This window comes from Emiliania huxleyi, assembly GCF_000372725.1.
Source record: "Emiliania huxleyi CCMP1516 unplaced genomic scaffold EMIHUscaffold_335, whole genome shotgun sequence".
Lineage (NCBI taxonomy): Eukaryota > Haptophyta > Isochrysidales > Noelaerhabdaceae > Emiliania > Emiliania huxleyi.
The window spans coordinates 68,201-95,814 of record NW_005199478.1 but is presented as its reverse complement, the minus strand read 5'-3'; the positions used below and the strand labels follow the sequence as shown (position 1 = coordinate 95,814).

Sequence of the window (27,614 nt, the reverse complement as noted above, 5' to 3'; positions counted from 1 at the left end):
AAAGGCCATTTTCAGGAGAAGCGTGGCACCCCCGGTGGGCCCAGGCGCCCTTCGGCCGTGCGCACCGGTTAAGGGGTCACTGCGCGCGTCGGACCATTAGGGCGGCTACGCCAGCTTCCGCCACCTCCGCAGCCGCATCGCGCCGCCCTTGCCGCCCTTGCGCATCAGGTCGATTTGGCGCCGATCCCGCGCCGACATGAAGCCGCCCGCGCTCTCCGCCGCGGAGGCCGCCGCGTGACGAGGCTCTTGACGAGGCTGCGCCTCCACGCGGCGCGTCTCGCCTTGCGCGTGGTGGGCGTGCGGAGGCGCTCGCTGCTGCGCGCCCCACCCCGCCCCGCGACCGCCTTGCTCGGCGGGCAGGCGGCCCGCTCCGCCGCCGGCCCTCGGAGGTGCCTAGGGGACGTGCAACGGACGTGTCCTGGACATGTCCGGGACATGTGCGGTCCGGCCCTCGGAGGTGTGCCGCCGACGCTGCCAGAGCCGGGCCGCACCGGAGCCCGCCAGCCGCCGGCGCAGGCTGCGCGGCGATTGGGGGCGGGCCTCCGTCGGAGCTCAGCGCCGGTTGCGGTGCTCGCCACTGCGGCCAGGACGAGGACGATGGCGTGCCATCTGCGGGAGGCAGCTCCGCCGGCCTCTGCGCCTCACGCAGCTGGTGCGCGAAGCCCCGCAGCGCGCTGCACTGCGAGAGCTCCTCCATGGTCGGCGGCGGCGCGTCAATCGGCGCCACGGCTCCGGTGTAAAGTGCGCACAGCCCGGCCAAGTCCACGAGGGTTGGTGTGAGCGCCCCTTGCCAGAGGGTTCGGTGCAGGCCTTCTGCGTGCGCGCCCGACTCGAGCAGGACCGTCGCCCGCAGCCGGTACTCTGTGGCCGCGGCGGCTCTGGATGCCGCGTCGTTCTCGCGAGCCCGCTTGAGGAGTGAGTCGAATGATACGTGTGAAGACTCTGGTGTGGCTGACATCCTCGCCGTCGAGAAGAGAACGCAGAGCGCGCGCGCGCGCGGCCGCCGGTCAGCAAAGCGGCAATCGTCTGTTGAAGAAAAATCGGCCTTGGCTGTGTTCGTTGGCTCCGAGTAGAGGGGGCGTTCTGCAGTTAAGGGGAAACCCGGTACACGGAACTAACCCTCGGAGACCCGTGTTTACTTTACAGCCCTTTCCCTGCGAACGCGCACTCCCCCTAGGGGTCAGGGCTCTCTAGCCCGTAGCCCGACCGATACCGACCATCCGGCCCGCTGGGTGCGCTTCTTAGCTCCTCGGCCCTGGATGTGAGGTTACCGACTGCACTCAAAGTGCTCCAAGTGTCTCGCTGGTCGGAGGACGCCACCGTCGCCTAGACTCCCTTGGCCTTGCGTCACTACGAACTACTTGCCTCCCCGTGTTTGTTTGTAGCCTGGCGTTTGAGAGAGAGAGATTCTTGGCGTTTGTGAGTATGTCTGTGTGTGTGGCGTTTGTGCCCCCCGTTTCGCGTTTGTGCCGCGTCCCGTGCCCCCGAGTTCATACAAATTCTCACTCCGGTGACCCCATCACCCCATGCTAGGGGGTGCACACAGCGTCCCAATCTAAAATCTCAGGATTCAGGATTGAGGCATCGCTTCAGTGGGGCCAAAGTGAGTTTGTGGATGTGTGAGAACGGTACGGGATGCGAGGAGGCACGCGGACCAACTCGTCGGCGACTCTGCTGCACGCCGTTTCAGAATTTTCTCAGCGTGAGCGAGACGTGGAAGAGTGCCACCGTCGGGTAGGACGGGTCGGCCCGGAGCATCAGAGTAGCCGTCGTGGTCGCGGCGAGCAGCGCCGGCCACTCCGGCGCCGCGTCGGCAACATGGGAGCATGTCCACCGCCACTTCGCGGTCGCAGCGCTGTTGTCGCCCAAAACGCCGCGATGTACCTTTTCGGGCAAACCATCGAGCTGCATGTCGATTTCGACTTGACGGTGGCATGGAGGCATCATGCCTCCATGCCGCCGTCAAGTCGGAGCCAGTCTGCGGCGACCACAGCGCTCAGAAAGGTACATTGCGAGCTATTCAGAGTCAAATTTTTGCGCGAAATCCCACACTGGTGGATTTTGGGGCGCTGTGCACCCCCTACCCATGCCCTACGGCTGAGCGGGTTGCCAACTGCACTCTCCAAAAGCCAACCTCGCCGTCTTCTGTCACATTCTTTCTTACTAGGCCCCAGCCTGTGGCGGTGGCCGTGGGGGAGGGGAGAGGCCCTCTCAATCCCTTCGGGCCGCGGCGTGCGCCCGCTCGTGCACCGCGCTCAGCGCCTCCATCTCTGCGTCGCTCAGCGCGCCCCAGGACCACAGGTCGAGGTCCTCCCTCATAAAGTCGGCTCGCCAGACGGCGGTGGCGAGGGGCCGCTTCTGCTGCACGATCCACTTGAGCGCCACCTGCGCGGCCGAGACGCCGTGCGCCGCCGCCACCGCCTTGACCTCTGGGATCGCCAGGACCGAGCCGTGTCGGCAGGAGGAGCCGTTCGGCCCGCCGCAGAGGGGCGAGTAGGCCATGTAGCCGATCCCCGCCCGGCTGCAGTACGCGAGGGTGGCCTCGTCGCGGTACCCGACCGAGAGGGAGCCCTGGTTCAGGGCGGGCGGCCAGACGCGCGGCTTGCGCACGCGCATCGCCTCAAAGTGCTTGGCCTGAAAGTTGGAGACGCCGATCGCGCGCGCCTTTCCCGCCAGGTAGGCGTCCTCCAGCGCCCGCCACGTGTCGTACGTGCTCTCCATGCGAAGCGACGGGAAATGGATGAGCAGAAGGTCTACCGCCGCCACGCCTAGCTCTGAGAGGTCGGCGTCGATGTGGGCGGCAGCCTTCTCGTAGCTGCTGCTGGGAACCTTGGTGGTGAGGAAGGGCGCGGTGGTGGCGGGACCCGCCGCGGCGACGCCCTTGGCGATGAGCCGCTGCGTGCCGTAGTCGTAGGCGGTGTCGATGGCGGCGCCGCCCGCTCGCAGCCACATTGTGACCGCATCCGTCACGTTGACACCCGGATGGTGGATGCCGGAGCCGGTCCCGAGAGATACGTAAGGGAGGCTCACGCCCGGTGCGATGGGAAGGGAGGGAGGGGCGGCGGCGAGCATGGGAGGACAGAGAGTTGGCCGTCCTGTCGCTTCGAAGAAGAAAAACGCCCGCGCGGACAGGACCAGATTCCCCCTTTGCAAAGTGCAAAGAAAGCGAGTTTTATAGTCTAACTATGTTAATGGCAAGGCAGAGTGCAGGTGCACCCTCACGCCGCGCGTATAGGACCTTCCAGGGGATAAGTAAGAGAAAGAACACGCATGCTCTACCTACCTATTCTCCCAGTAACTTAAAATCCTATGCAATGGCGCTATATGACAGCCCTGCGATGGGCGTCCTCGACGCAGACGAGGCGGAGCTCATCTGCACGGCGCAGATCGCCGACTTTCTCTCTCTCCCTGCGCGAGTGGTTGCGCCACCGTGGATGAGGCATATGGGCTGGGCAGGGGAGTTGGTAGAGGAGGTCGACTGAGGGCGCGAGGCCGCCAATCGTCACAGTCTGCTGCTGACTGTCGGTCGCTGACTGGTTGCGCATTGCGCTGGCCGCGCAGCGGCCTTTAGAAAATTTTGGCCGCAGGCCTAGGTTTTGAAAGATCAAGAGAATAAGCGCCGGTGAGTCTTTCAGAAGCTGCCGTTTGCGGCTTCCTAAGTCAATTTTTCGAGAGGAACGTTTTGGCTGAGCTATAACGGCTCCAAAGTCGCGCGATCATCGAGTTTTGAGTCAATAATTATGAAAGGAAAGGGCTGGCGAGAATTATAGCTCAGCCAATCGATTCAGCGTGCTCTGAAACGCCCAAAACCGTCGAGTTTTTCACCGTGGTCCAAACAGAGAGCTTAATATTTTGATTTTCTTGGCCACGGCCACGATTACCCGTCACTCGCTCGGGGACGGTACCCCATTTTTGTTGTCGTGCGTGTCGTCATCATCTGTCCGGCGTTCACCCATACCGCGTTGCCAGTCCGAGCCTGGCTGTTCTTCACCTTTCTACCTACGTACCTCTTTGTTAGTATCGAGGTCAGATGCTGCGGCGCTGAGTCTCCTCCTCGCCACCCTTCCCTTTTTACTTTGAGGCTGTCGCTCCGAGAAAGCTCGTCTCGCAGCTGCGAGAAGGTATAAGCGAAGTTTGAGATCTGTCTGCGTGGAGCGTGCGGCCCCTGAGAGAGATTTTTGTTTAGTTGTTGCCCCTGTGCCACACGGTACATAGGGAAAAAGGGTCGTTAGTCGTTCGAACTCTCGCATGAACTCAGCTCTCCGCACTCCGGAACGGGCTGCCTCGAACGGGGCTCCCCCACCTGCTGTGCGCGCTGACCCGGCTGTGTGGCTGTGCGTGTGCCGCCCTCTCGTGCCGGGGAGCCGGGGTTCACGACTAATCGGCCAATGATTGATCTATGAAAACCACACGTTACATCCCATCGGCTATTTGAAATCCCTCTCGCGGAGACATGCTGTGATGATGGTTGATGATGATGTCAAAAAGTGGCATGGTCGGAGTTAAAATTTTGCGCGCCCCGGGCAGGCTCACGCCCGCTTCCTCGCCGGCGAGCGGACTCGCCGTGCGGCTGGCGCCGCCGCCTCACCGCCAGCCAGGCCCGCCGCCTTGCGCTTGGCGAGCGGCGTGCTCGGGAACACGTCCACGCTCCACACGCGCACGAGAAGCAGGACCGGCATGAGGACGTAGGCGCCGTAGACGGCCGTGACGAGGAGCGGGCGGCGTGAGGCGTGGGGTCCGAAGTACTGCTCCGCGAGGACGATGGGCATGATGGTGAGCAGGACGGTGGCGTACACGATGGCGGGCACGCGGACCCAGCTGCGCTGCCGCACAAAGGCGTAGATGGCGACGGCGTAGAAGGGCGCCTGCACCAGCACCTCGACCCAAATGGCAGCTCGGAACCAGACCGGCCGCGCGTGCATCAGCGGGTCGGCGGCACTCCACCACCGGACGGCGCGGACGCACGGCTCTGGCGGCCACAGCGGCGTGTGCGCTGCGTCGAGGCCGTACAGGTCGGGCCGCTGCACGAGGACAGCCTCGATGTCGACAAAGAAAGTGACCGCGAGGCCGACGCAGAACCAGCCGATGAGGACCGCGTCGACGGGTCGCATCGGCGCTCGCTCGCCGGCAGGCAGCGGCGGCAGTGGAAAGAAGCGCGAGACGGTCGCTTGATACTCTGCGTACTGCGGGTACTTTCGCGAGGAGAGGACCTCGGTGACGTCGAGCGAGGCGTGCGGCAGCACGAAGAGGCAAGTGAGGAATGCCGCGCCCGAGATGGTCCAGTTGACGAGCGGCAGCCTACAGGACGCGTCCAGGACATGTCCGGGACGTGTCCTGCCGGCGGCGTTGTACCGTCGCCCGAGTCGGCCACCCGGCGGCGAGCGAGAAGAGGTAAAAGGCCCACCAGATCGCAACCTCGCAAAAGTAGTTTGGGTGGCGCGAGTAGCGCCACAGGCCCGAGCAGAGGAAACCGCGGCCAAACTCGGCGCCGAGCGGCTCCTTGGCGCGCAGGCGGCGGTACTTTTCCGTCTGGAAGCGCATCATCTGCCGGTCTGCCGTCGCCTCGCCCGCGAGCAGCAAGAGGTAGAGCGCCGTCGCCGCGGCGTCGAGTGCGTTGAGCGGCACGTCCGAGCTGGCCGCCGCCGCCGCGGGCGACGAGAAGGCGAGGATGACGAGCTGCTGGAACCTAGGCGTCACCGAGGGCGGGGGTGAGAGGCGGTGTCCCCGGCGAGGGTAGCGTCACCGAGCTTCCGCGGCGAGGGCAGGGGCGTCACCGAGCTTTGGTGAAGCAGCGAGGCGGTGTGAGAGGCGGTGGCAGGGGCATGTATGGCGACGCCGCGACGCGCGGGTATCTGGCGAGGGCAGCGCGGCACCCGCAGATGAAGAGCAGATTGAAGACCTCCCAACCGCGGTCGAAGCCGGGCCAGGTGCGGATCTCTGCCCAGCGGTAGTCCTCGCCGCCCGAAAAGCCGCCCTTGCGTGCAAAGTTGGCGGTCAGGCGGAGGCCCCAGATCGAAGCCAGCGTCGCGAGGAGCAGCCCGCGCGGCGTGGGCGCCGATCCGTACCAGTGCCAGCAGTAGAGCCACGGCAGGATGGACCAGAGGCGGTCGACGATGGAAGGGTCGGAGGTGCCCTTGGAGCGGATCGTGCGCAGCGAGAGTAGCCACAGCGACAGGCAGATTGTCAGCGTGATCAAGACCTGCCTGGCCCAGGGATCGTGCCAGCACCCCCGAGGATCGGGGATGCAGCTCGCCACCGATGTGTATCGCAGCCAAACAGCGGACAGCGTCGCGATCTGAACCACGGAGCCGAGAAGCGCCGCCTGGACGGTGGGAGGCGCGACCGTGCCCGACAGCGTCGCCGCGGTGGAGCCGGTGAGGCTCGTCATGCGAAGCAGGGCGTCTCGGCAAGCTTCGCGGTAAACGCGCGCACGCGCGAGAAAAATAAGCACGCGCGCTGGCGAGGGCGGTCGAGTGCATAAGTCCAGATAATTCTTTTCCTCGCGATGTCCACCCCGCCGCGCCGCCACTCGCGCCGCCTCGCCGCCGCCGCCGCCGCCGCCGCACACTGCCCCCTCACCGACCTGCCCCTTGAGCTTCTCGCGCGCGTCATCTCCCGCTTCGACAGCCCCGCCGACATCGCTCGCGTCGCGGCCGTCTCGCTGCTCTTCCACGCCTCGCTTAAGCTGGAGGGCATCCGCTTGCGCCTGCAAGAGGCCGGCTACGAGCCGCCGGCGCAGCCAGAGGGCGAGAGCTGCGCCGTGCGGTGGCTGTGCCTCTATGCCTTGCTGCGCGAGGCCAATCCGCCGGCGAGGGCGGCGGCAGGCCGTCAGCACAGCGTCTTCATCGACGGTGAGGGGCGGCTCTCATCGTGCGGCGCGGCAGCGGAGGGCGAGGAGGGCGAGGAGGGCGAGGAGGACGAAGAGGAGGAGTTTCCAGGCCTTCTCGGCCACGGCGAGGGCGTGCTGCAGCTTAAGACGCCGACCCGTCTCCCGTCGCTCCTCGACCCGCCTCCCGGAGGCGAGCGCGCGATTGGTGTGGCGGCGTCACGATACAGCCTCGCTCTCTCCGTGGACGGCGCCCTTTGGTCCTGGGGCAGCGGCGAGGACGGCAAGCTGGGACACGGTGACGAGGAGGACCAGTGGCAGCCCAAGAAGATCGAGGCCTTTGCTGGCCAGCGCGTCGTCGCTGTGTCCGCTGGACTGAACCACAGCCTCGCCATCACTGCCGACGGCTCCGTCTGGAGCTGGGGCGGTGGAAGCTTTGGCAAGCTGGGCCACGGCGACCAGCAGCACCAGCTGCTGCCGAAGAAGGTCGAGGCTTTGGCTGGCCGGCGCGTCGTCGCTATGTCGGCTGGAATCGCGCACACCCTCGCCATCACCGCCGACGGCGCCGTCTGGAGCTGGGGCTATGGACGCTTTCGCCAGCTCGGCCACGGCGACCAGCAGCGCCAGCTGCTGCCCAAGAAGATCGAGGCCTTTGCTGGCCAGCGCGTCGTCGCTGTGTCGGCGGGATTCGCGCACAACCTCGCCATCACCGCCGACGGCGCCCTCTGGAGCTGGGGCTATGGATGCTTTGGCCAGCTGGGCCACGACGACACGCAGAACCAGCTGCTGCCAAAGAAGATCGAGGCCTTTGCTGACCAGCGTGTCATCGCTGTATCGGCTGGAGCGCAGCACGGCCTTGCCCTCACCGCCAACGGCGCCATCTGGAGCTGGGGCAATGGAAACTACGGCCGGTTGGGCCACGGCGACGCGCAGACCCAGCTGCTGCCGAAGAAGATCGAGGCCTTTGCTGGCCAGCGCGTCGTCGCTGTGTCGGCAGGGGAAGACCACAGCCTCGCCACCACCGCCGACGGCGCAGTCTGGAGCTGGGGCGCTGGCGGACTCGGCCGCTTAGGCCACGGAGAGGACCTGTCGGACCAGATGCTGCCCAAGAAGATCGAGGTGTGGTCGCAGGAGTGAGAGGGGGGCGAGGGGCGCGTGGCTGATATAGGAGTGTGACCGTCTCGGGAGAGGCCAAGATCCGGATAGGGTGGGAGGCAGAAGCGCTAGACCCTAGAGCTACAGATACTGTGGTGGCTGGGAGCTGGATGGCGTGAGTCGTGACGATCTGACGCGGAGGCGCAAATTCTTTTCCTCACAGAGTTGTAAAATAGTTAGAGGCTGCGCAGGCCTCCCCCGGTATTTTATTGGTCGATACGAGTAGAGCCGCATTATATGAAAACCCCAGAACGGGTCGGACACCGTCCCACCGTCGCCTCGCGCTACAGACGTCACGCCCCCCCGCCCCCGCCGCGCGCGGCGCGGGTGGCGAGAGGAGCTCGTCGTGCTGCATGCTGCGCTGGGCGCGTGTGTGGGCCGCGCGGGGGGCGCCCCCCCCCGCGCTGAGCGCTGTCAGCGGTGGGCCACCTCTCGGCTCACGCCGCTGACCCAAGCACCCAACCGCATGCGTGGCGGCGCCGGCGGCGCAGTCAGAGTACAGAGAAGGAGAGAGTGTGCACAGGCTGTGCGCAGCGCGGCCGGGACGGGTGAGAAGGCTCGCCAAGCACCGCTCAGCGGCGAGGGGGAGGGTGGCGGCGGCGGCGGCGAGGCGCGAGGCGGTGGCAGCGGTGGTGCAGACGGCGGGATTGACAGGGGAGGCGGCGGCCACGAACGGAGCGGCGGCGAGAGGGGAGGACGCGGCCGTGGCGGCAGCGGCCTGCAAGCAACAACGCGGCGGGGCAGGGTTTCCAACTTTTTGCGGGACGGTATGGTATGGAGGGTGGGCGGGTATGGTCCTGACCGCCCAAGACTAGCCCTCGACAGGGGTGGGGGGGTATGGTCCCTCGGCCCCTCGCTCTACTGCCGCCGCCGAGCGCGCAGCGCCATGACACGCGCAAGGTGCTCGACGAGCCCTACCAGGGCTGCCCCGGGGGCATCATCGCGGACGAGCCCGCGGAGCACTCCCTCGTCGCCGAGTTCGGGATGTACTACAAGTCCCCCGAGATTGCGCCGCCGGCGCAGCCGGCCAACCCGCTCGAGGCGACCACCGGCGTCCGGCGAGGCGACCCGGAGGGGCATTCATTTTTTGGGGGGCGTGCTGAGCCCTTCCGCACCGGGTGGTCGATCTGCGCCCGAAACCAGTCCCATGGCGCTGACGACATGCCGGGCCTGACTGACCGACGGGCAGAAAATTCCCCTCGCGCATGCACGATCGCCTCCTGGACTACGCAGTCTCGAAGGTGATCTCGCTCTGCGGCGGGCCCGAGGCGACGAGCCGCGGAGGCTGCGCGCTCTCGTGTGATGCTCGGCCAGCGAAGCGAGGATCCAGCATCGCACACGGCGTGCCAGTAGTCCAAGCATCACTGGTCCAGTAGCGTGGATCGTAACGTGCAGCATGATGGGGCTCGGCGAAATCGGCGGATACCGTGCGCCCAGCCCCGGAGATAGGCACGCCGCGCTCCACCGAAATTCGCTGTCAGTCGTTTGTGTTTTTAGCTCTGAGTCGACAATTCCCTGAGACGCAGTGTGGGTGAATGAATAAGTTGTTTTGACCTGGGCTGACCTCCTGCTCGAAGAGGGCACCTCGAAGCTTCTACAGAGCGCCGGCCCGCACACTCGTCTCGAGGTCAGCTCTCCCCCACCCGCACCCCGCGACACACACACACACGGTCACGGACACACACTCACACACGGTCGGGTGTCGGTCGCCGTGAGCTCGTCGTGCCGCAGTGGCCAGTGCTCGTGGTCGTGCAGTCCACAGTGCAGTCCACAGTGCACGAGAGCGGCGCAGCGGCGGCAGCGCCCCCCAGCCGCGGCCCTCCGTGATCGCCGCGCGCCTGTCCCTGTGCCTCGCGCGGGCGCCATGCGACGGCGCCGACGCCCGCTGGCGTCGGACTGGCGTAGTACGATACGCGGCGCTCTGGCTCTCAGACATGGCTCTTCTGACTTCTCCCTCTGCTGCTCGTGCCGAACCCCCCCCCCCCCCCGCCCCCGCACATGAATCATGATCGACGACTACCCGTCCTTCGTTCGGCGACTCCACCCTGACAACAACATCATGTTCATGTGTGTGAGTGTTAGAGTTGTTTCTTGAGAGTTGTTTGGTATTAAAAATCTCTCTCTCCCCCACCCTGAGCGCTGAGGACCCGACGGGGACGACGCCACCACCCACCCTCGCGAGGGGATCTCCATAAATTCTACCTACTGAGTACAATGAATGCTGTCTAAGGTTCGACAGGTTCTCGGCGCCGGGCAAAAGAAAGAAAGAAAACAGACAACCCAAGGGAGGGATGGGAGGACGGCACGCCGCCACCACACAGGGATTTTAAGGAGAGGTGTGTGGTGCGCTAGCCGTCGCCCACCCTAGGGAGTCTGCCTCTTCCTATCTCTCTTCGCAGTCTCTCTCCGATTCTCGCTGCAACCTTCATGCCACCTCGCGGTCGTCCCACTCTCGTCGTTCTCTCCCTTGTCATTTCCTCCTCTGTCGCGTCGTTCCCTTCTGCCTCGTCCTGTGACGCCGCCGCCTGCCGGTCCCTTGGTCTCGCGGCTTCTTTCGCCTTTCGGCGCAACTCCGTCCTCCTCGCGGCGTATCCTGGCCCCTCGAGTCTATCGAGCTCCCCTCGCGCAAGGACCACGTTTCTGACTCCCACTCCGATCATTTGCCTACAGGTCATGTTGTTGCTCAGGTCCACTCTCTCTTCGAACACTCGTGCCTCTACGGATGATGCCGGCGCTGGGGTCCCCTTCGGATGCATCGTGACATCTGACAACTGGATTTCCACTGGTTCGTCCTCCTCGGAGTCATCTTCCCGCCGGGCACCTTGCTTTTTATTCCTATCTCGGCTTTTCACAGCCCTCGCTACAAGGTCGACAGGCCGGTGCCGCTTGGTTTGGAGTCAGCCGCGGTTCTTGCAGACGGCGATTTCGGCCACGCGCGCGTGCGACGTGCAGACGAGCAAGAGGAGATGGCGCAGATGCAACCGACTTCCATGGCCATGGCCGTGCCGGTGGCGGTGGCGGCGCCGACGGCGGGTCGCTCGCAGGAGGAGATGGTCTCGCTCTTCGGCGGCCTCGATGGCATCGAGGTCGCGGTGAGATCCGATCAGCACGACTCGGAGGGCACGTATCAATTCCTCAGCCAGGTCTTCCAGCAGCAGTCGACCTTGATGAACCCCTTTGGGATTGCCACGGCAACTCGCGGCTCATTTTCGATCAAGAGCACGGCGGAGGGCAATCCCGAAATCGCCACGCTCTGCGTCGCCACTGGAGACCGCTTCCGCGGCGACATGGCCGCGGCGATCGTCCTGCCGGACAACACCGTGCTCGCGCAGTGGAGCCGCAGCTCGCGGCCGACGATGATCTCGTCAGGCGAGACCGACTTGCCGGTGAGCGTCTTCGGCGCGCCCTATGGCAAGATGCAGACCAGCAAGTGGGGCATGGGCCACTCCTACGTTGACGCGAGCGGCAAAGGCGTTCGGCCAAGGTCGCACGGCTGCTTTCAGTGCAAGACGTACTGGTGCATCGCCTCCTTCTGCCTCTTCTTCCCGACGTGCTCGATCGCGTCGATCGCCATCATCTGCTGCGTGATGCCAGGGGTGCCCGGCCTCTATGACCTCAAGACCACGCCGGACGGCCCTTCTGTCGGCCTGCTCAAGCTCTGGCAGCAAGGGGGCGACATCAGCGAGAGCTCCAAGATCAAGCTCGAGATCACGCCCGGCACGGACGCGCAGACGAGGACCGCTGCTGCGCTGGCGGCGCTCTTTATGATCGCCGACATCTTCATCGACCCGCCAAAGGGCGGCAACCACGGCGGCGGCGGCGCACCGCATGCGGCGGAAATGGATCGCTGAGCAGACTGAGCTGCCGGCAGCCCGTCGGCAGAGAAGAGAGAAACCGGATAGAAAACAAGAACACAACGCACTCTCTCACAAGTCACATGACAAGCGATCCCACGACAGCGATTGTGGGGACTACATGATCCGTACGTGAAGGGTGGAGGGGCCCGCCCGCAGAGCTAGGCGGCGTGGGCGCCCCCCACTGGGGCCGAGGCTAAGAGGACGTCTGCCGCTTGCTACTAGTTGCTTGTCAAGACGCTCAAGTAGCTTGTTGTTGACGTCCCTCGTCGTTGACCCATGACTAGTTGCAAAAATGTACGTAAGAGCTACAGCGAGAAAAAGTCTCACGTGGAAAAAACAAAAACTGTGAAAAACGCTGTTACGGCCAGCTCGGGCCTCGGCACTACGTGTATCTGCTCAAAAAAAGTGACGTAGGGCACCCACTTTAAGTCTTTGGCACTTTTTAAGCGTTCCGCGCACACACAAGGTCCGCCTGCGTGCGCCGCCAGCTTCCCAGGGCCATCGCGCGAAAAACGACGGAGGAGATGCATCCTAGCTGTCGCCACCGAAGGCGACTCGACGCCGCTGAGATCGGAGATCAAGCTCTGACAGGTCACACGTCGCTCCTTTGACGCCGACGTGACTCGCCCGTGCAGAGCACATCAGGACACGGTCTCGACGCGCTCGGTACGACGCCTGCGACCCGTCTCGGGTCAGGTGGCACGACGCTCATCGCGCCCGCCAGCGCTGCCGTGCAGGTTGCCACGACGAGGTCGAGCACGCTTCTATACGCTCGCCGAGCCTTCCTTTCCATCCCATTAGGCAGCCTGGGAACGGTGGCGGTCAGAGGCAAAGCCTACGAGGGGTGGTGGAACCACATGTCACGGCTACTGCCGGCTCGACCCCACGATAACCTCCGAAGGCTGACTTTGAGGCACCATAATCGGACGATGTCGACGAGCTGGGTCGCTCTCGCGGTAGCCAGGTAGCCCCCCATACTAGTAGCACCAGCCATGGCCTCAGGGAGGTGCGGGCGAGGGCGCTGGGAGCAACACGGAACAAAAAACATCAAAATTCAATCATTTCCACAGCACCCGTATTTGCAACTAGTCCCATTTGGCACGCCCAGGGGATTTAACCCAGTCGGCACGCGCATTGCGCGCCTGCTTGTTGATGTTTTCGGCGTCGCCCGCCACCGCCGCCATGGTGCATGGAGATCTGCTGCGTGGTGGTGGACGACGACAAAGGAGGACGAGGCGCTCGCCGACGCCGCCCCATTACACCGTCCGGAACCGTGTTGGTGCCCACCGCTTCCTTGGCGAACACGTGGAGGAACTGCTTGGTGGGCGGCGCAATGCCACCCGAAGTTTCCACGAGCACCAGCCGCGTTATGGCTTTCTTGACCCACCCACCCACTTCGCGTCGTACTACCACCCCATGCACTTCCAGGAGCCTGCATCCGTCTTGATCCATCCCTCGGCAGACGCCTCGGGGCGCCACGTGAGGCCGTAGACGAGTGCGAAGCTGAAGCCAAGAGAGAAGAAATCTCTGTCTCTCCCGAAGCCTGGTGCAAGCTCGCGCCGCGCGAAATCTTTTTGCAAAACTCGCGGCATGGCGGCGCTCATGTGGTTCGCCGGAGTGCTGCTCTTCGGCTATTCCTGCTGCTGCTACCTTCCCTACCGCTACCTGGTCGGCTTCGAGTGGCCGCGCCTGCGCCAGCTCCTCTATTTTCCGCTCGCGGGACAGCTGCGGTGGGAGCACGCGACGCAGCGCGCGCTGCTCCTGAGGCGGCTGGGGGCGGAGGAGGTCTCGCTCACCACCTCGGACGAGCGGGCGGTGCACGCTGTGTGGGCCGAGCCGCAGGGGCAAAATGCTGGCGGCGGCGGCGGCGGGAACAATGGCGAGGGCGCTCGGCCCGTGGTGCTGCTGCTACACGCCAACGCGATGGTGCTGGACGACATGACGGACTGGGCGCAGTATTACCTCAGCCTCGGCTGCGCCGTCCTCGTCCTCACCTTCTGGGGCTACCCCGACCCCGCCGAGGAGCCCGCCGCCTCGACACACTTCCGAGAAGGACTCGTGACATCCTCCCCCTCACCCTCTCCGCTGCCATGTGACATGAGCACTAACCCTCACCCTCACCCTCACCCTCACCCTCACCCTCTTGGCTGCCGTGTGACATGTCCATTTGACATGTGCAGGAGCACGCCGCGTACTCGGAGCGGCCCGACGCGCCGGGCAGCCCCGACGCGAGGGAGGCGGGCGCGTTGCTCCCCGGCGAGGCCGCCTACTGCCCCTCCGAGCTCTCCCTCTACCTCGACGCGGAGGCCGCCTCTCGCACACCCTACCCCTACCCCTACCCCTACCCCTACCCCTACCCCTACCCCTACCCCTCACCCTCACCCTCACCCTCACTCTCACCCTCACCCTCACCCTCACCCTCACCCTCAACCTCACCCTCACCCTACCCCTGACCCTGACCCTGACCCTACACCCTGACCCTACCCCTGACCCCGACCCTGACCCTGACCCTGACCCTGACCCTGACCCTGACCCTAACCCTAGGCCGCCCTCTCGCACATTCGCACCGCGCGAGGCGCCGCCGCCGCGTCGAGCGGCCGCTGTAGAGCAAGAGACGGAGGGAGGAAGCCGTCTTCAGCTGTGGCGGACAGGCGCGCCCGTCGAGCGCGTCCTCGTGCACGGACTCTCGATCGGCGGCGGCGCCGCGTGCGCCTTGGGCGTCCGCCACCCCGGCCTGCGAGGCAGCGTAGATGCGAAATGTCTCCCCGCGTCTCCCCGCGTCTCCCCATCTCTCCCCACCTCTCCCCACCTCTCCCCACCTCTCCCCATCACCTCTCCCCATCACCTCTCCCCATCTCTCCCCATCTCTCCCCCTCTCTCCCCACCTCTCCCCATCTCGTAGGCGCGTCACCCTCGACCAGACTTTCGCCTCGATGCACGCCGTCTCTGCGCACGTCGGCAAGGGACTCTACGAGCAGGCGCGGGCTGCCGAGCCTCCGCACTTCCTCGGACCCTCCTCGGACCTTCTCCTCGGACCCTTCTCCTCGGACCCTCCTCGGACCCTCTCGGACCCCTCCTCGGACCCTCTCGGACCCCTCCTCGGACCCTCTTGCTCGGACTCTTCTCCTCGGAGCCCGTGCGCCCGCAGGTCGTTCTCTCCAAGGCGCCGCGCTGGTCGCGCTCCTTCCTGCGCGCCATCGCCCCGTGCGCCGCCTCGGCTCGCCGCGCGGCCTGCTGTGAGCAGCGTCTCTTCACTCCTTTGGAACCGTGTGGGTCCAGGTGCGCCGTCTGGCTCGCTGCGTGGCTGGTTGTCGCGCTGGCATTCCGCCCGCCCTCCGCCGCCGAGCGGCACGCGCCGCACTGCGCCGTGCTGGACAGGCTCGACAACGTCGGCAGGGCGGTTTCTTTTTTCTATTTTCAGCCTTTTCTTTCTTTTTTCTACAGGCTCGACAACGTCGGCAAGGCGGGGCGGATGCGAGGCGCCGCCGCTGGCGTCTGTCGACGCGCACCGTCCCAGTTCCGGTTCGACTCATCCGCAGTCTGCCCTCTGCCAGGCGACCTCTTCGTCTTCTTTGCCGAGCAGTCGACGCCACGACGCCGCGCCGTCTCGCCGAGCTCACCCCGAGCTCACCCGAGATCGTCCAAGACTAGGCACGACGAGATGATGCCGCACCATTTCGCCGAGCGATTGCTCGCCGCCCGCTACGGCCGGAGCCAGCCCGAGTTGCTCCAGGCGCGGGCACTCCCGAGACACTCCCGAGACACACCCTTTCCCCTTTCCGAGACCCTTCCGAGACCTTTTCCTTCCGAGACCGTTTCCAGTTCCGAGACCCTTTCCGAGACAATTCCGAGACAGTTCCGAGACACGCCCCAGGGCCGGAGCCAGCGAGTTCGCCCACCCGCGTCCGTGACGGGCGCGTGCCGAACCGCACTCCGCCCCGCCCTGCCCACAGGCGCGCTCGCTCTGCGTGCCGGGCGGGCACTGCTCCTTTTTCGGAGATGTGCCCGAGCTGCGCGCGCGCTACAAGGCCTACCTCAACCAGAGCGGCTTCCTGCCCTGACGCGCCGCTGCGGCCCCTCCGCACGCCCCCCCCCGGGCTCCTTGGCGCGCCGCCCTTGCGACGCAGTGTGAGAGACGGTCAGTTGAATGTGAGCGGCAGCATTGGCGGCGCCGGTCCTCCTAGCTCCTTTTCTCCCAGTAGACCGTCAGGGGTAATCGTTCCGTTCATCCGCACTGTTTGCTGGCCCCAGTGATATGTATTTAAGTAAAAAATCTTCTTCCCTTACCCATCTCCTATTATCCGTATTTACCCCTACCCGCTTGGAGCGCGAACCCTGGCGCTACGTCTTGGTGTACGTGCTCTTACGCGCGTCACTCGGATATACACACATGTCCCTGCTCGCCCAGCTCACTGCTGGCACCACCGTCAAGCCAAAGAGCGTCGTCAAGGCCGTCAAGGAGAACCCGGCGCTCGCTGCCGACGTTGACCCCCAAACGGGCAACACCCCGCTCCACCTCGCCTGCTGCAACCGCGCGCCGCTGGCCGTGGTCGAGGCGCTGCTCGCGGCCAACCCCGCGGCGGCGCGCACGCCCGACGGGGAGGGGAACCTCGCGGTGCACGGCGCAGTCGCGAATGGCTGCGGCGCCGACGTCGTGAGCGCCCTGCTCAAACGGTATCCCGAGAGCATACGCAAGCGGCAGGGCCGCCACACGCTGCTGCATTCGGCGGCCTGCAACGGCCAGACGGCCGAGGTGGTGGCCGTCCTGCTCGCGGCCTGGCCCGCCGCCGCTGCGGAGAAGGACGAGGAGGGCAACGCCCCGCTCCACTTTGCCGCGGCGTGCAAGGCCTCGCCCGCCGTCGTCAAGGCGCTCCTCGCCGCCTGCGCAGAAGCGGCGGGCTGGCGCGGCCAGATGCAGCGCTACCCGCTCAGCCTCAGCCTGCTCTGCGAGGCGCCGCCGGACAGCGTCGAGGCGATCCGCGACGCCTTCCCGGCGGCGCAGCGCGCCGTCGAGATTGTGGCCGACTACCGCAACCACGGCCTCGGTGTGAGCTAGCAAAGGAGAGTCGAAGCCCGTGCCCCATGGACCCAGTCCCAGGGAGGCAAACGAGCGCATCGGCGCCACAGGTGAGTGCTGAGTCAGGACACAGGCGAGACAGGACCTCCTCTTCTCAAGAGACAGGACGTGGCCGCCCGTGGGGCACATCATCATGCGCCACGACGTTTTGTGTGAGCTCTGTCGGCTAACAACATATCATGCGTTACTCACATCACGCGTCACGCGTTGCTTTACTGATTACGTAAAACGCCGCACAGGCCGACTTCGGAGAGCCAAAATTGAAAATAACCAAAGGTTGGGCCGCCGGACGCGCGGACCCCGGAGCAAACGCCAGACCGAGTCGATCTCTCTGGCACCAAATGCATGCGGCGCAAGTTCACAAGACGCAAGCGCATAAGGCGCGAATGCACCTGCATATGGAACAGGCCGTCGCCGGTCGGCGTCACGCTCTGGAGGGTCCGCAGACAGGGCTCACAGAGATCCTGGCGACCCTGCAGATCCCATTCAACGGGAGCACGCGTCAAGATTGGGAGTCTATACTCAACCTCTGGACACGCTGCGCCGAAAAGGCGGTCGAAGATTCGCCCGGAGTCGTGGTGAGCCGTAGGCTATCGTGGAAGCCGCGACGCCGCGTTCATGCGTCCATCGCAAATACGGCAGCAAAAGAGGACTACGAGGGGCGTTACTGGGACGATGTGATCGACGTCCTCCGCAGCGGCGCGTCGGTGTTCAAGTTAGATCCCGACGCAATCCTTCTCCGATCGCCGGTGGAGCGGCTTCGCCGTAGCGGCGCGGACATTGTCGCGTGCCCCGATTGCGCGTTCGAGCTCGACGCACGCGAGACGGCCAGGCGGCGACATATTCACGGCAGCAACTACAAGGGTTCCACGCTCTGCCAGAGCGGCTGGCAGCTCCACGGGTCGGCTCGCACCTTCAAAGAGGACTGGCAGAGGACGGGTTTCCATCTCTGCACCGGCTCCGCCTACTTCAGGCCGACGCAGCGGGTGATTCGGCTGCTCGAGGAGGCGAGGGCGTGGCAGTCGCGCAGCACCCGTTTCATCGGTCGCGTGGCCAATGAGCAGCTCGTGCTGCTGCAGACTCTCGGCGTGCATAACTGTACGTGGAGCACCCCTGCCGGCGTGCCCCTCTCTCCTGCCCATGCCAGCCTGCGGCTCTTCCGAAGCTTGGAAGGCTCAACATCTGCACTCGCCGAGCAACTGCTCAGCGAGGAGGAGGACCGCGAGCGGTACTCTATCGTCGGCAGCTGCGACGATGGCCTTCGAGTTGAAGTGCTCTCTTACGGCCTGTGCCCGCGCACTCCGCTGGAGAAGGTGAACATGCGATGGGTGAAAGACACGCCGAGCCGGAAGAGGGAGCAGCGTGGCCCAATTGTCTTCCACCCGGGAGGCAGCTTGGCCTCAAAGACGCATCGGCTTCGAGACGTTCTCAAGCCGCTCTGGGAGACGATCGGGTGCGGGGCATGGTTGCAGCAAGTTGGTGTCACAAATCATGCCATCTCGCCGTAGCGCGTAGGTACAGCGAGCACCGATAGAGCAGGGTACGATTACGTCAGTAAAATCCCAGCCCAGTACCCACACAACTCTCTACGCGCGCCGTGTTGCGTCTATAGCTACACGCACGCGCGGGCGGTGTACGCGGCGGCATGCTCGCGCGTCGCCCGTCGATCTTAGGGGACCCCTAGGCTTAAAAGGGTGGGCCCTGGGGCGCCTGCGGCTTAAACAGCTTAAAAAACTTGCCATGGCAAGTTTTAAGAGCTGCTGGGCCGCCAATTCCTTAAACGGTCTTAAACGCTTAAACGGTGCGGGAGAGCTCCCGAGGTCGATGGTCCGGGAGGCTCCCGGTAGACACGCCGGAGGCCGGGAAGCCGGCTACAGTCAGCTAGCACGCGTCCCCTATGCGAGTATGGCTCCTGCCAGTGCACCAGACTTACAGATGTGTCTTCAGAGGCGGGTTTGTGCCTAACAACGGCAGTATTGGAGAAAACGGCGCGGAACCCAGCGACGCGTGCCGGCGAGGCCGATTTTCTTAAACGGTCTTAAAAGAGGGACCCCCCGTGCCTGCAATCTCTTAAATGGCAAGTTAAGCCCCCATCCCCCAAACCTCCTCGTTTCTTAAAAGGTCTTAAAAAATCCGGCCCTCAGAACCCTAGGGGTCCCCTAAGCCGTCGATCGCGTCACGAGCTCACACGCGTCGTCAGAGTACAGAGAGATCCTCTGTGACTGTGTACGGCTCTACGCGTGAATATGTCAATATGTGTGTGTCCGCTGCACACACAGCCTCGAGCCTGGCGGGGGCCTGGCCCGCCACGGCACTCCGCCTCCGGGCTTGGCCGCGGCGCTCAGATTTCACGTGGCCCTGTCTCTAACTCTATCACACCCCAAAACAGCAACACACACGCTCCCACGTATAAGCAGCAACACCACTCACACACACTCTCTCTCAAGTGGCCAAGTACGCCAACACCAGAGTCGGAGAGCTGCATCTGTCCCAGCTCCCACAAACTCCACCCAAATCGCCTCTCCCGCGCGCGGCGAATAGGGCTCACACCAGTGGCCGCAGCGCGGGGTCCCTCTGCGCCAGCAGCTCCTTTTGGTCGCGCGAGAGGCGGCCCGAGGGCATCATGCGCATCACACTCAGCCGCCCGCTCACGCGCGCGATCACCTCGGGCGTGTGCTTTCTGCAGCAGACGCGGCAGCAACTCGTGCAGCAAGAGACGCACCCCCAAAGCGCGAGGCCGACCCACCTATGAAGAGGGTCCGGCCGGGCTCGGAGGAGGCTCCCAGAGGTCCGCCCAGAGCACCCGCCAAACTCACGCGAGCAGAGCGGCGGCGAGCAAAGCGACGCCCGTCGGCGAGACGTACCTATAGGAAGGCTCCGAGCAGGTTCAGGAAGGCTCCGGCAGCGCGACGCTGGTGGGGCGAGGCGCTCCCGCAAGGAGGGACCGGGTCCGGGTTCAGGTGCTCGGCGCGAGGCAAGTCCTACGCGGCGTGCCGTGGACATGTCGTGGACGCGTCTGCGGACGTGTCCCACAGCCCCTCGGCACGCAGAGAGCCGTGATGGGCGGCAGCGGCAGCAGGCCGTGGCCCGCGCCGACGGGCGTTCCTGTTGAGGGGCACGGGGGAGCATGACTGGGCATGCCCTTTGACCGCAGCCTGGGACGGGTGTGGAGAGCGCTTCCAGCCGTGGAGCAGGAAGTGTCTCGGAAGTGTCTCGGAAGAGTCCGGCACCGGCGCGGAGCTGCTCGAGCGATGGAGCGCCAGGGGCGGAGGGGTACCACTTTCGCACGTTCGGGAAGGCGTAGGACGAGTGGAACTCGCCTATGCGACGGCTCCAAGAGGGCTCGCGGAAGGATCTCGGAAGGGTCACGGAAGGGTCGCGGAAGGGTCACGGAAGGGTCACAAGAAAGTGAGGGGGGGGGGGGGGGGGGCGTTCGCCCCACCCCTCAGCGAGTCCCAGCGAGTCCCGGCTAGGCTCCCTCGCCTTTCTCGTTCGGCCGCTCCTCGACGGCCACCGTGAAGTCCCACTGCGGCGACGGCCCAACCGTGTCCCACTTGTCTGTACCCGACGGCTTTTTGCCGGTGATGCCCCATTCGGCCATGCCTGCTCACGCCAGACGGCGTGAAGAGACGCCGTTCGCCACGCCGCTGCATGCTTGGCCGCTGCATTGGCCACGCCCGCGCCTCCATCCACGATCTCGGCTGATCTCGGCTCCTCTCGGCTGTCTCTCGGCTGCTCTCGGCTGCTCTCGGCTGCTCTCGGCTCCTCTCGGCTGCTCTCGGCTGCTCTCGGCTGCTCTCGGCTGTCTCTCGGCTGTCTCTCGGCTGTCTCTCGGCTGCCTCTCGGCTGCTCTCGGCTGCTCTCGGCTGCCTCTCGGCTGATCTCGGCTCCTCTCGGCTGTCTCTCGGCTGCTCTCGGCTGCTCTCGGCTGCTCTCGGCTCCTCTCGGCTGCTCTCGGCTGCTCTCGGCTGCTCTCGGCTGTCTCTCGGCTGTCTCTCGGCTGTCTCTCGGCTGCCTCTCGGCTGCTCTCGGCTGCTCTCGGCTGCCTCTCGGCTGTCTCTCGGCTGTCTCTCGGCTGCCTCTCGGCTGCTCTCGGCTGCTCTCGGCTCCTCTCGCCCGCGTCCCCGTCCATGACATACGTCCAAAAGTACGAGCCGAGCGAGGAGTTGTAAGAGGTGAGCTGCGCGTCCACGTACCCCTGCTTCACCTTTTGGCCCCACCGGTCCACCGCGAGCGCCCACTCGCCAACCACCGCCGGGTGGTGGTAGGAGTGCTGCATCAGCCGGCACCCGAACGCGCGCGCCGCGTCCTCCACCATCGAGTCGGGCGAGTCGCCGTCGAAGCCGTCGAAGGCCGTGTACATGTGGTAGTCGGTGACGACGTTGTAGTAGCGCGGCTCGCGCAGCTGGCCGGCCCACGCCCAAAAGTCGAACCAGTACAGCACGCAAAACACGACCGCGACGTCGGGCCGGTGGGAGCGGATGATGGCGTACGCCGCCTGCGGTGAGCAATGGCGAATGAGCAGCACGGAGTGAGTAGCGGCGGATCGTGGCGGTCGATGCCTCGTAGTACTGTAGGAGCATCGGCCGCATCTCGTCCTCGAGGGGGGCCGTGGAGAGGTCGCCTGCGATAGGAGTGTGAATGGGAGAGGTGTGAATGGGAGAGGTGTGAATGGGAGAGGTGTGAATGGGAGAGGTGTGAATAGGAGAGGTGTCCTGCAGGAGGAGTGCTCGCGATCAGTGCTCGCGATCCCACACCGCGCCACGCCGCTGTGCGCTGCGGCATGTCCGCAGCGGGGCGGTGGAGAAGCCGCCCACGCCGCTGCTCTCTGCGACTCTCGGGCGTCTCGCGGCTGCATCGCTGCCGCATCTCGGCCGCATCGCTGCCGCATCTCGGCTACGTCTCTCCGGGCTCGTTGAGCAGCTCGACGCCCCACAGCGCGTCGTGGTCGCCGAAGCGCTCCATCAGGGCCGAGATGACCAGCAGCGAGTTGTTGACTGAGTGCTCGTGCCACTCCGCAACCCCGTGGCAGCCGGAGTGGTCCTTTCCATTCTGCCCGCCCGGCCCGCCGTGCAAGTCCAGCAGCACATACATGCGCCGATGTGCCGCCCAATCGAGCGCCTGGCCGATCGCCGCCATCGACACCTCGGGCGACGGCGCAAAGGACGTCCACGCCTTGGACGTGCCCGGGTCGGGCAGCTCCGACGCGTGCAGCACGTTCCACCACCCGAGCGGCACCCGCACCGTGTTGACGCCGTGCGACGCCATCCAGTCGAAGTCGGCCTCCGTCACGAAAGTCGACAGGTGCTCCTCCATCACGCGGCTGCTCTTTGCGGCGCCTGTTCACAGCTTGCAGGCGTGAAGAGACGCTGTCCACAGCTCCTCCATCACGCGGCTGCTCTTTGCGGCGCCGACGCGCTCGGTGTACTCGCAGAGCGACTCGTTCGTCACGACCGCGTAATCGTGCTCCGGGATCAGCCATGAGCCGAGGTTGACGCCTAACTCCACTCATCCATCCCTACTCAAGAAGCGTAATCGTGCTCCGGGATCAGCCACGATCCCGAGAGTTGACGAGCCCTTGAGCGACTCCACCGCCTCCACCGCAAACTCGGCGGGCCTCAAGCTGCCCGGCTCCGGCTCGCCAGCATAGTCCGCCACGCGGAGGGCGCCTAATCATAGCGTCATAATCATATCACTATTATGACAATACATAATAAATAGTCCGCCACGCGGAGGGGCGCCTACACGCAGCGAGTGGAACTGGCCGACAGCGGACCACTCGAGCCCTAGTCCGAGCCGTGCGCGGGGGCGCCCGTCTCCGGGTCGATGACAATAAACCGCGCCCCTCCCATCCAGTCGTCCGCGCCGTCGACGCCAAGCCGGCCGGGCGCGCGCAGCCGCACTCTCGCGAGCTCGACGCCGCTGACCCCGCGGCGCGGCCCGTCTGGCGGAGGGCCAGGCGGCAGCATCTCTGCGCGCAGCGCCGTCGCGTCGCTAGACCGGAAGGTGCGCGCAGACAGCGCGCCGACGTAGACGCCTGTGGCCGACAGAGCGAGCCGAGTCGCTAGAGAGTTGCTCACGGGACGGGAGGGGCGGCTCGAGCCGAAGGGCGGGTTCCGTGCGCAAAATCGCTCCAGGTCGCGTTCCACGAGAAGAGGTAGTCGAGGAAGGTCGAGCGCCTTCGGGAAGGTTCCGAGAAGGCTCAGGGAAGGCTCCAGCAGAAGAGGCGCTCTACGGTGGAGCGCCAAGAAACGGCGACGAAACCGCCGCCTTGACTCGCCCGGTTGAGCAACTCCCACCGCGTGTCGTCGGCGCCCTGCAGCCGCCCCTTCTTGGCGAGCTTCGAGACGGACTGCCACAGCGAGCTCGAGAAGAGGTGCTCCTGTGCAAGTACGAAAGGGTGTGAAGACGAGACGGCCGTCAGCACGACGGCTCGAGATGCTGGCCTCTCCTATAGCAGAAACACTTGTCGATGAGAGAAAGAACGCCGTGACTGCGAGAGCTGGACACCGCCGTGCTTCTCCTTCTTCTCGGGCTCCGCCCCCCCCTCCCGCACGCTGTGGTGGAGGAGCGTCTTGCGGGCGTCGTACAGCTCGAACGCGCCGCCGTGTAGCCAGGGGACCTGCGCGTAGCAACGGCCAACTACTCAGGAATGGGCAGCAAGGGGCAGACCGCCTCCCCGGTGCAGGGGGCCGGCTGGTCCGCGATCAGCTCGCCGGGCTGCACGCTGCCTATCACTTCATTCACCACGAGTGACTGATCCATGCTGACACTGACTGCACCCGCCGCCAGAGTGCACGCTGCCGAGCTTGCCCAGGTTGCGGCTGTGCGCCCTCTTCTCGGGCTCCTCCTCGTGCGTCACCACGCGCACCTACAGCCAACGGCTCCCGGAGAGCTCGTAGACAGCTCCAGCCCTCCTCCTCGCACGCCCTCGCGCGCGCACATAGTGGCCGCTCTGCACGTCGCGCAGAAACACGCGCCGGCCGGAGGCGCGGCGCGGCGCGCCGACCGACGAGGCGGGCCACTGGCCGCGCCTCACGGCGGAGTAGAGGTCGAAGAGCTGCATCCCGTACTGCCATCGCTGCACGAACTCCAGCTGCGTCGCCGTCCACGACTTCCCCTTTTCGACGATGTGCTGCACGTACTGGTTGGAGCGGCGCCCAAATCCGCTCACCCCGCCGCGCGGAGTGGCGAAGAGAAAGCCAATCCCGAGGAGCGACATGAAGAGGATGAGCAGCCGGAACTTTCGAAACCGCCCGCGTCGCACCACCCGTGCTTGCCGCTCCTGCCCCGCCTCGTCCTGCTGCAGAAAGGTTGTCGGCTGCCTGCCGCGAGCCGCGGACGGGCCGCCCGCGTCCAGATCGCGCGCGGCGAGCGAATGGCGCGTGGTCTGAGCGCGCACAACCGGTGGCTGCACCGCCTCTCCTCGCACGGTCCTCCGCGTATTCTCCCAGTGATCGCTGTCGTTGACGGCCGGGACGTACCCGGTGGAGGCGCCGGGCTCGCGCCAGGACCGCGACCGGCGCATCCGGGCACCCTCGGACGCCGACGGGCCATCGGTGCCGAGGACGGACCGCCGCCGAGCCTCCCACGCCTCGCTGTCATTCATCGCGAGCGATCGAGAGAGAGAAGGAAGAGCTTCATTGCAAGGGGGCCGGCCGTCGGGCGAAGAAGAATTTGGCGGGCACGCAACCCGATCCCGATCATCCGGCCCGCTGGGTGCGCTTCTGAGCTCCCCGGCCCTGGATGTGAGGCTAATAACTGCACTCCAAGTGCTCCAAGGATGCTGCGCGACATGCAAGGCACGGGCGACGGCGAAGAAAACTTTGCGCGCTTTTTTCTGTAAAACTGTTTTTAAGACGGACCAAACCCTAAAAAAAAGACAAGAGAGGTGTAGGGAGGCGGGAAAAGCCAAAAAGCCGTCCAAAAGCCACAAAAAGCCGGCCAGCCTCCCGTTACGCGATTGCTCGCGAAGCGCAGCATGATGCGCGGCCAGCGGGAGGAGGTCGGCGCCGACGCTGCTAGAACTAAGACGAGACCGCGACCGACAGCGGGCCGTGTGCTGGGCTGCTGGCGAGCATCCGCGCTGCTGACGAGGGGCTCGAGACTGCCCTTGAGAGCGACGAGATCCTCGCATGCTTTGAAGAGGCGCTCGGCGAACAGCTGCCAGATATGGGCACGGATGCTGCAGCAGGGCGAGAGGCAAACGCCGAGAGGGCGGAGGCCGCGCACCGCGACTGGAGGCTGCAGCAGACAGCAGCGGGAACCCATTCCCTGCTTGCACCGACCCGCGCGGGGCGCGGCGTTGAGCCGGTGCTGCCAGACCCGGTAAAGCCCGGGACATCCAGAGAGCTTGCCTTTATTAAAGAAAGAGACGAGCACAACTAAAGACACAGCCGCATTCCTGAGACAAAGACCAGGTATGCTGTAATGGCGTGACCGTGAGGGGGGGAATGCTGTTAGCCGCCTCACCTTGCTCCTGCCACCGCGCAGTACTCGAGCAACTCCGAAGGTTCAGGAGAGCGCGGGCTCGAGAGCGCGGGCAGGGCGCTGAGTGCACATATGTCAAGGGATCTAAGCTGTGTGCCTCGCAAGCTGAGTGGCCAGACGACGCCCAGCGCGAGCAAAAGTCGAGCAAGGCCCGCGAGGGCGAAGGCGTCCTTCGCGTGTGCTGGCCGACCGGAGGACGGCGGCTCCTCAGTCGTCGAGCTCGACCCCCTCCCGCTTGAGAATGGCCGCCGCCTGCCCAAACACATCCGCGGCGTTCGCGTGCTCCTCGCTCGAGCCCAGGTCCGCCTTTGTGAGCTCCTGCGGCGGCGGGCGGGGCGTCGCAGGGCTCAGGCGCGCGCCCCCGCGGCGGGGCTCTCCCGCCGCGCGCCACGACAGAGTCGAGCTCGAGCGCAAAGTCCTTGAGCCGGCACAGCTCGTCTGCCCGGCCGGCCACCATCTCGGCGAGCACCTCCTCCTGCGACGGACGGGCGGGCGCGCCGGGGGCTCGGCATCGGCCGCGGTGCGGCGCTGCGCCACGCGCCGCGGCCTGCGCGCCTGCTTCGCCACGTCGTGCTCGTCCTTCTCCGGGTCGCTCCTCACCTTCCCGATCCGCTCCTTCTGCCCCTCAATTTCCCTGTCCGACGCCACCCGGTCCTTCATGAGACGCGAGACGGCACTCGTCTTGATCTTGAGCTGCTTGACCGCGTCGGCGCCCGCCATTTTGGCGGTCTCGACAATGTGCTGCACGTACTGGTTGGAGGGACGAGGCCGCGACGCTGCCCGGAGGCTGCCCGCTTTGGCCGTTGGAAAAAAGAATTCTTAGACGCAAGAGCAAGCCCGCTCTAGCCTCGCATGTCACTTCCTGTTGTCTGTTGTGTTGTTGTGCCCTTGTTTGTTTCTCTTGGCACCGTGGAGTGCTGGGGGGGGCGACAGGGAGGATATGGCCTTGAGTTATGTGTACGCCAACTCAGGGTGTGTGGCAGCCCGCTGGCTGTGTGTCTTGTGAGCCTGTTTGTGTCTGTGTGTCGCTCGTGCGTGCCGTCATCATCTGTCTAGCGTCCACCCATACCGCGTTGGTGTCCAGTCCGAGCCTGGCTGTTCTTCACCTTTCTACCTACCTACCTACCTCTCTCACAGCACACTGGCACGACAAGGGGGCGCGGACTGGCGCGGACTGGCACACACACAGGCTCACCAAAAGAAAGAAGGGCGTAATCTTCCACGAGCGTTCTTCTCAGAGGTACCCGGTTCAAGAAAAAACGAGGCAGACTCTCCTTAAAATCCCTGTGTGGTTGCGGCGTGCCGTCCTCCCATCCCTCCCTCGGTTTCCCGTTTTCTTCTTTTAGAGCTCGCGAAGAGGGTGTGGTACTAAGAAGCTGAACAGCGCGTTGTGTTTGCCGCGTAAGTCAGCGCTTCCTCCGTGGGCAAAATGGAGGTGCGGGTCACGAAAGACCGCTGCGCTGAGGTCGCATGCAGCGTTTGTCGAGGAGAAGGACGCGGCGCACAGCATGCGTGTGCCTGTCGGCGGTAATAGGTGTCGCCGCTGGTCCTGGGCGGTAATAGGTGTCGCCGCTGGTTTACCGGCTTTTCGCATAAACTCATTGTAGAAGGAATTTTACAAGACGAGAGAGAGAGTGTTGTACGTACTTTTAGCTTACTGGGAGAAAAGAGAGAGGGGGTTGTGTTCTCTAGGCCCCTAGGGGCCCTACGCGCGGCGTGAGAGCTCGGAAGCGAGCTTAGCACGGCGATCGAGGATGGCACGGTTCACCCTCTTCACCGAAGCGATGGAGATGCGTTCCGCGTGGTGTGACACAAATGAGAGGCGGGAGTGGGGAGGGTACGCGGTGCGGTCAACGCCCGAGCGTTGAGCCTTGCGCGCAAGGCGGTTGATCTTTGCAACTGCAGGCGGCGAGAAGCCGCCGCCGAATGTCTCGTGGAGAAGCAGGTTGAACTTGTTTCGTTTGCCGAAGATCCCGTCATGGTAGTGGCCACGCTGCGACTTGACGTAGCCTTGGCCGGTGGTGTGGTCGAACGCACGTTGACCACGGAACCCGCGTTGCTTGCAGCCCATGTTTGCAAGGCGGGCGCGCTCTTCGGTGTTGCCGAAGGCGAACTTGTCTCCAACGGAGCCGGGGTTGCCTCCGGTGTCGGCGCGGCCGACCCCAACAGGCAAGCCACCCCGGAGGGGGGTCCAAAGTTTGACCTCGCT

General features: G+C 65.1%; 9 protein-coding genes across 9 annotated transcripts in view; 3 read left to right on the top strand and 6 right to left on the bottom strand.

Annotated features, from left to right (window-relative positions):
• EMIHUDRAFT_458458 (hypothetical protein) overlaps window positions 1–958 on the bottom strand; it is a gene marked incomplete at its 5' end in the record, with an annotated part of 1,488 nt that extends 530 nt beyond the window's left edge. Inside the window, 2 exons of the mRNA XM_005773551.1 lie at window positions 143–393; window positions 492–958. Of these exons, the coding sequence (XP_005773608.1) occupies window positions 165–393; window positions 492–958 (696 nt within the window). The 3' untranslated portion in view covers window positions 143–164. The remainder of the gene's footprint in view (window positions 1–142; window positions 394–491) is intronic.
• A 1,403-nt stretch (window positions 959–2,361) lies between these two features.
• Window positions 2,362–3,009, bottom strand: EMIHUDRAFT_44843 (hypothetical protein; the record flags this gene model as incomplete). Its single annotated transcript, XM_005773550.1, has 1 exon — window positions 2,362–3,009. A coding segment is annotated over one exon (648 nt), but the record flags the coding sequence as incomplete, so codon positions are not given.
• A 1,375-nt stretch (window positions 3,010–4,384) lies between these two features.
• EMIHUDRAFT_458457 (hypothetical protein) lies at window positions 4,385–6,416 on the bottom strand. The gene is made up of 3 exons (XM_005773549.1): window positions 5,874–6,416; window positions 5,372–5,686; window positions 4,385–5,298 (listed from the first exon to the last, which is right to left on the bottom strand). The coding sequence occupies exons 1-3, from the start codon at window positions 6,386–6,388 to the stop codon at window positions 4,530–4,532; spliced, it is 1,599 nt and encodes a 532-aa protein (XP_005773606.1). The 5' UTR covers window positions 6,389–6,416; the 3' UTR covers window positions 4,385–4,529.
• A 4,287-nt stretch (window positions 6,417–10,703) lies between these two features.
• Window positions 10,704–11,832, top strand: EMIHUDRAFT_241580 (hypothetical protein; the record flags this gene model as incomplete). Its single annotated transcript, XM_005773548.1, has 2 exons — window positions 10,704–10,738; window positions 10,857–11,832. 2 exons carry the CDS (start codon window positions 10,704–10,706, stop codon window positions 11,830–11,832), a joined length of 1,011 nt encoding a protein of 336 aa, XP_005773605.1.
• Window positions 11,833–13,428: 1,596 nt separating this feature from the next.
• EMIHUDRAFT_241578 (hypothetical protein) lies at window positions 13,429–14,444 on the top strand (the record flags this gene model as incomplete). Its single annotated transcript, XM_005773547.1, has 3 exons — window positions 13,429–13,896; window positions 14,019–14,083; window positions 14,414–14,444. 3 exons carry the CDS (start codon window positions 13,429–13,431, stop codon window positions 14,442–14,444), a joined length of 564 nt encoding a protein of 187 aa, XP_005773604.1.
• Window positions 14,445–14,554: 110 nt separating this feature from the next.
• Window positions 14,555–16,111, top strand: EMIHUDRAFT_458456 (hypothetical protein; the record flags this gene model as incomplete). The annotated part of the gene is made up of 8 exons (XM_005773546.1): window positions 14,555–14,574; window positions 14,741–14,816; window positions 14,987–15,042; window positions 15,118–15,226; window positions 15,293–15,317; window positions 15,393–15,417; window positions 15,490–15,571; window positions 15,792–16,111. Coding segments are annotated over 8 exons (572 nt in total), but the record flags the coding sequence as incomplete, so codon positions are not given.
• A 3,348-nt stretch (window positions 16,112–19,459) lies between these two features.
• On the bottom strand, window positions 19,460–22,627 carry EMIHUDRAFT_241574 (hypothetical protein; the record flags this gene model as incomplete). The annotated part of the gene is made up of 10 exons (XM_005773545.1): window positions 19,460–19,591; window positions 19,962–20,020; window positions 20,146–20,235; window positions 20,460–20,518; window positions 21,055–21,413; window positions 21,673–21,736; window positions 21,816–22,225; window positions 22,307–22,413; window positions 22,438–22,584; window positions 22,621–22,627. 10 exons carry the CDS (start codon window positions 22,625–22,627, stop codon window positions 19,460–19,462), a joined length of 1,434 nt encoding a protein of 477 aa, XP_005773602.1.
• Window positions 22,628–22,701: 74 nt separating this feature from the next.
• On the bottom strand, window positions 22,702–24,524 carry EMIHUDRAFT_241573 (hypothetical protein; the record flags this gene model as incomplete). Its single annotated transcript, XM_005773544.1, has 5 exons — window positions 22,702–22,952; window positions 23,180–23,297; window positions 23,424–23,537; window positions 23,715–23,786; window positions 23,955–24,524. The coding sequence occupies 5 exons, from the start codon at window positions 24,522–24,524 to the stop codon at window positions 22,702–22,704; spliced, it is 1,125 nt and encodes a 374-aa protein (XP_005773601.1).
• A 1,088-nt stretch (window positions 24,525–25,612) lies between these two features.
• EMIHUDRAFT_241572 (hypothetical protein) lies at window positions 25,613–26,125 on the bottom strand (the record flags this gene model as incomplete). The annotated part of the gene is made up of 2 exons (XM_005773543.1): window positions 25,613–25,690; window positions 25,973–26,125. The coding sequence occupies 2 exons, from the start codon at window positions 26,123–26,125 to the stop codon at window positions 25,613–25,615; spliced, it is 231 nt and encodes a 76-aa protein (XP_005773600.1).
• Window positions 26,126–27,614: the final 1,489 nt, after the last annotated feature.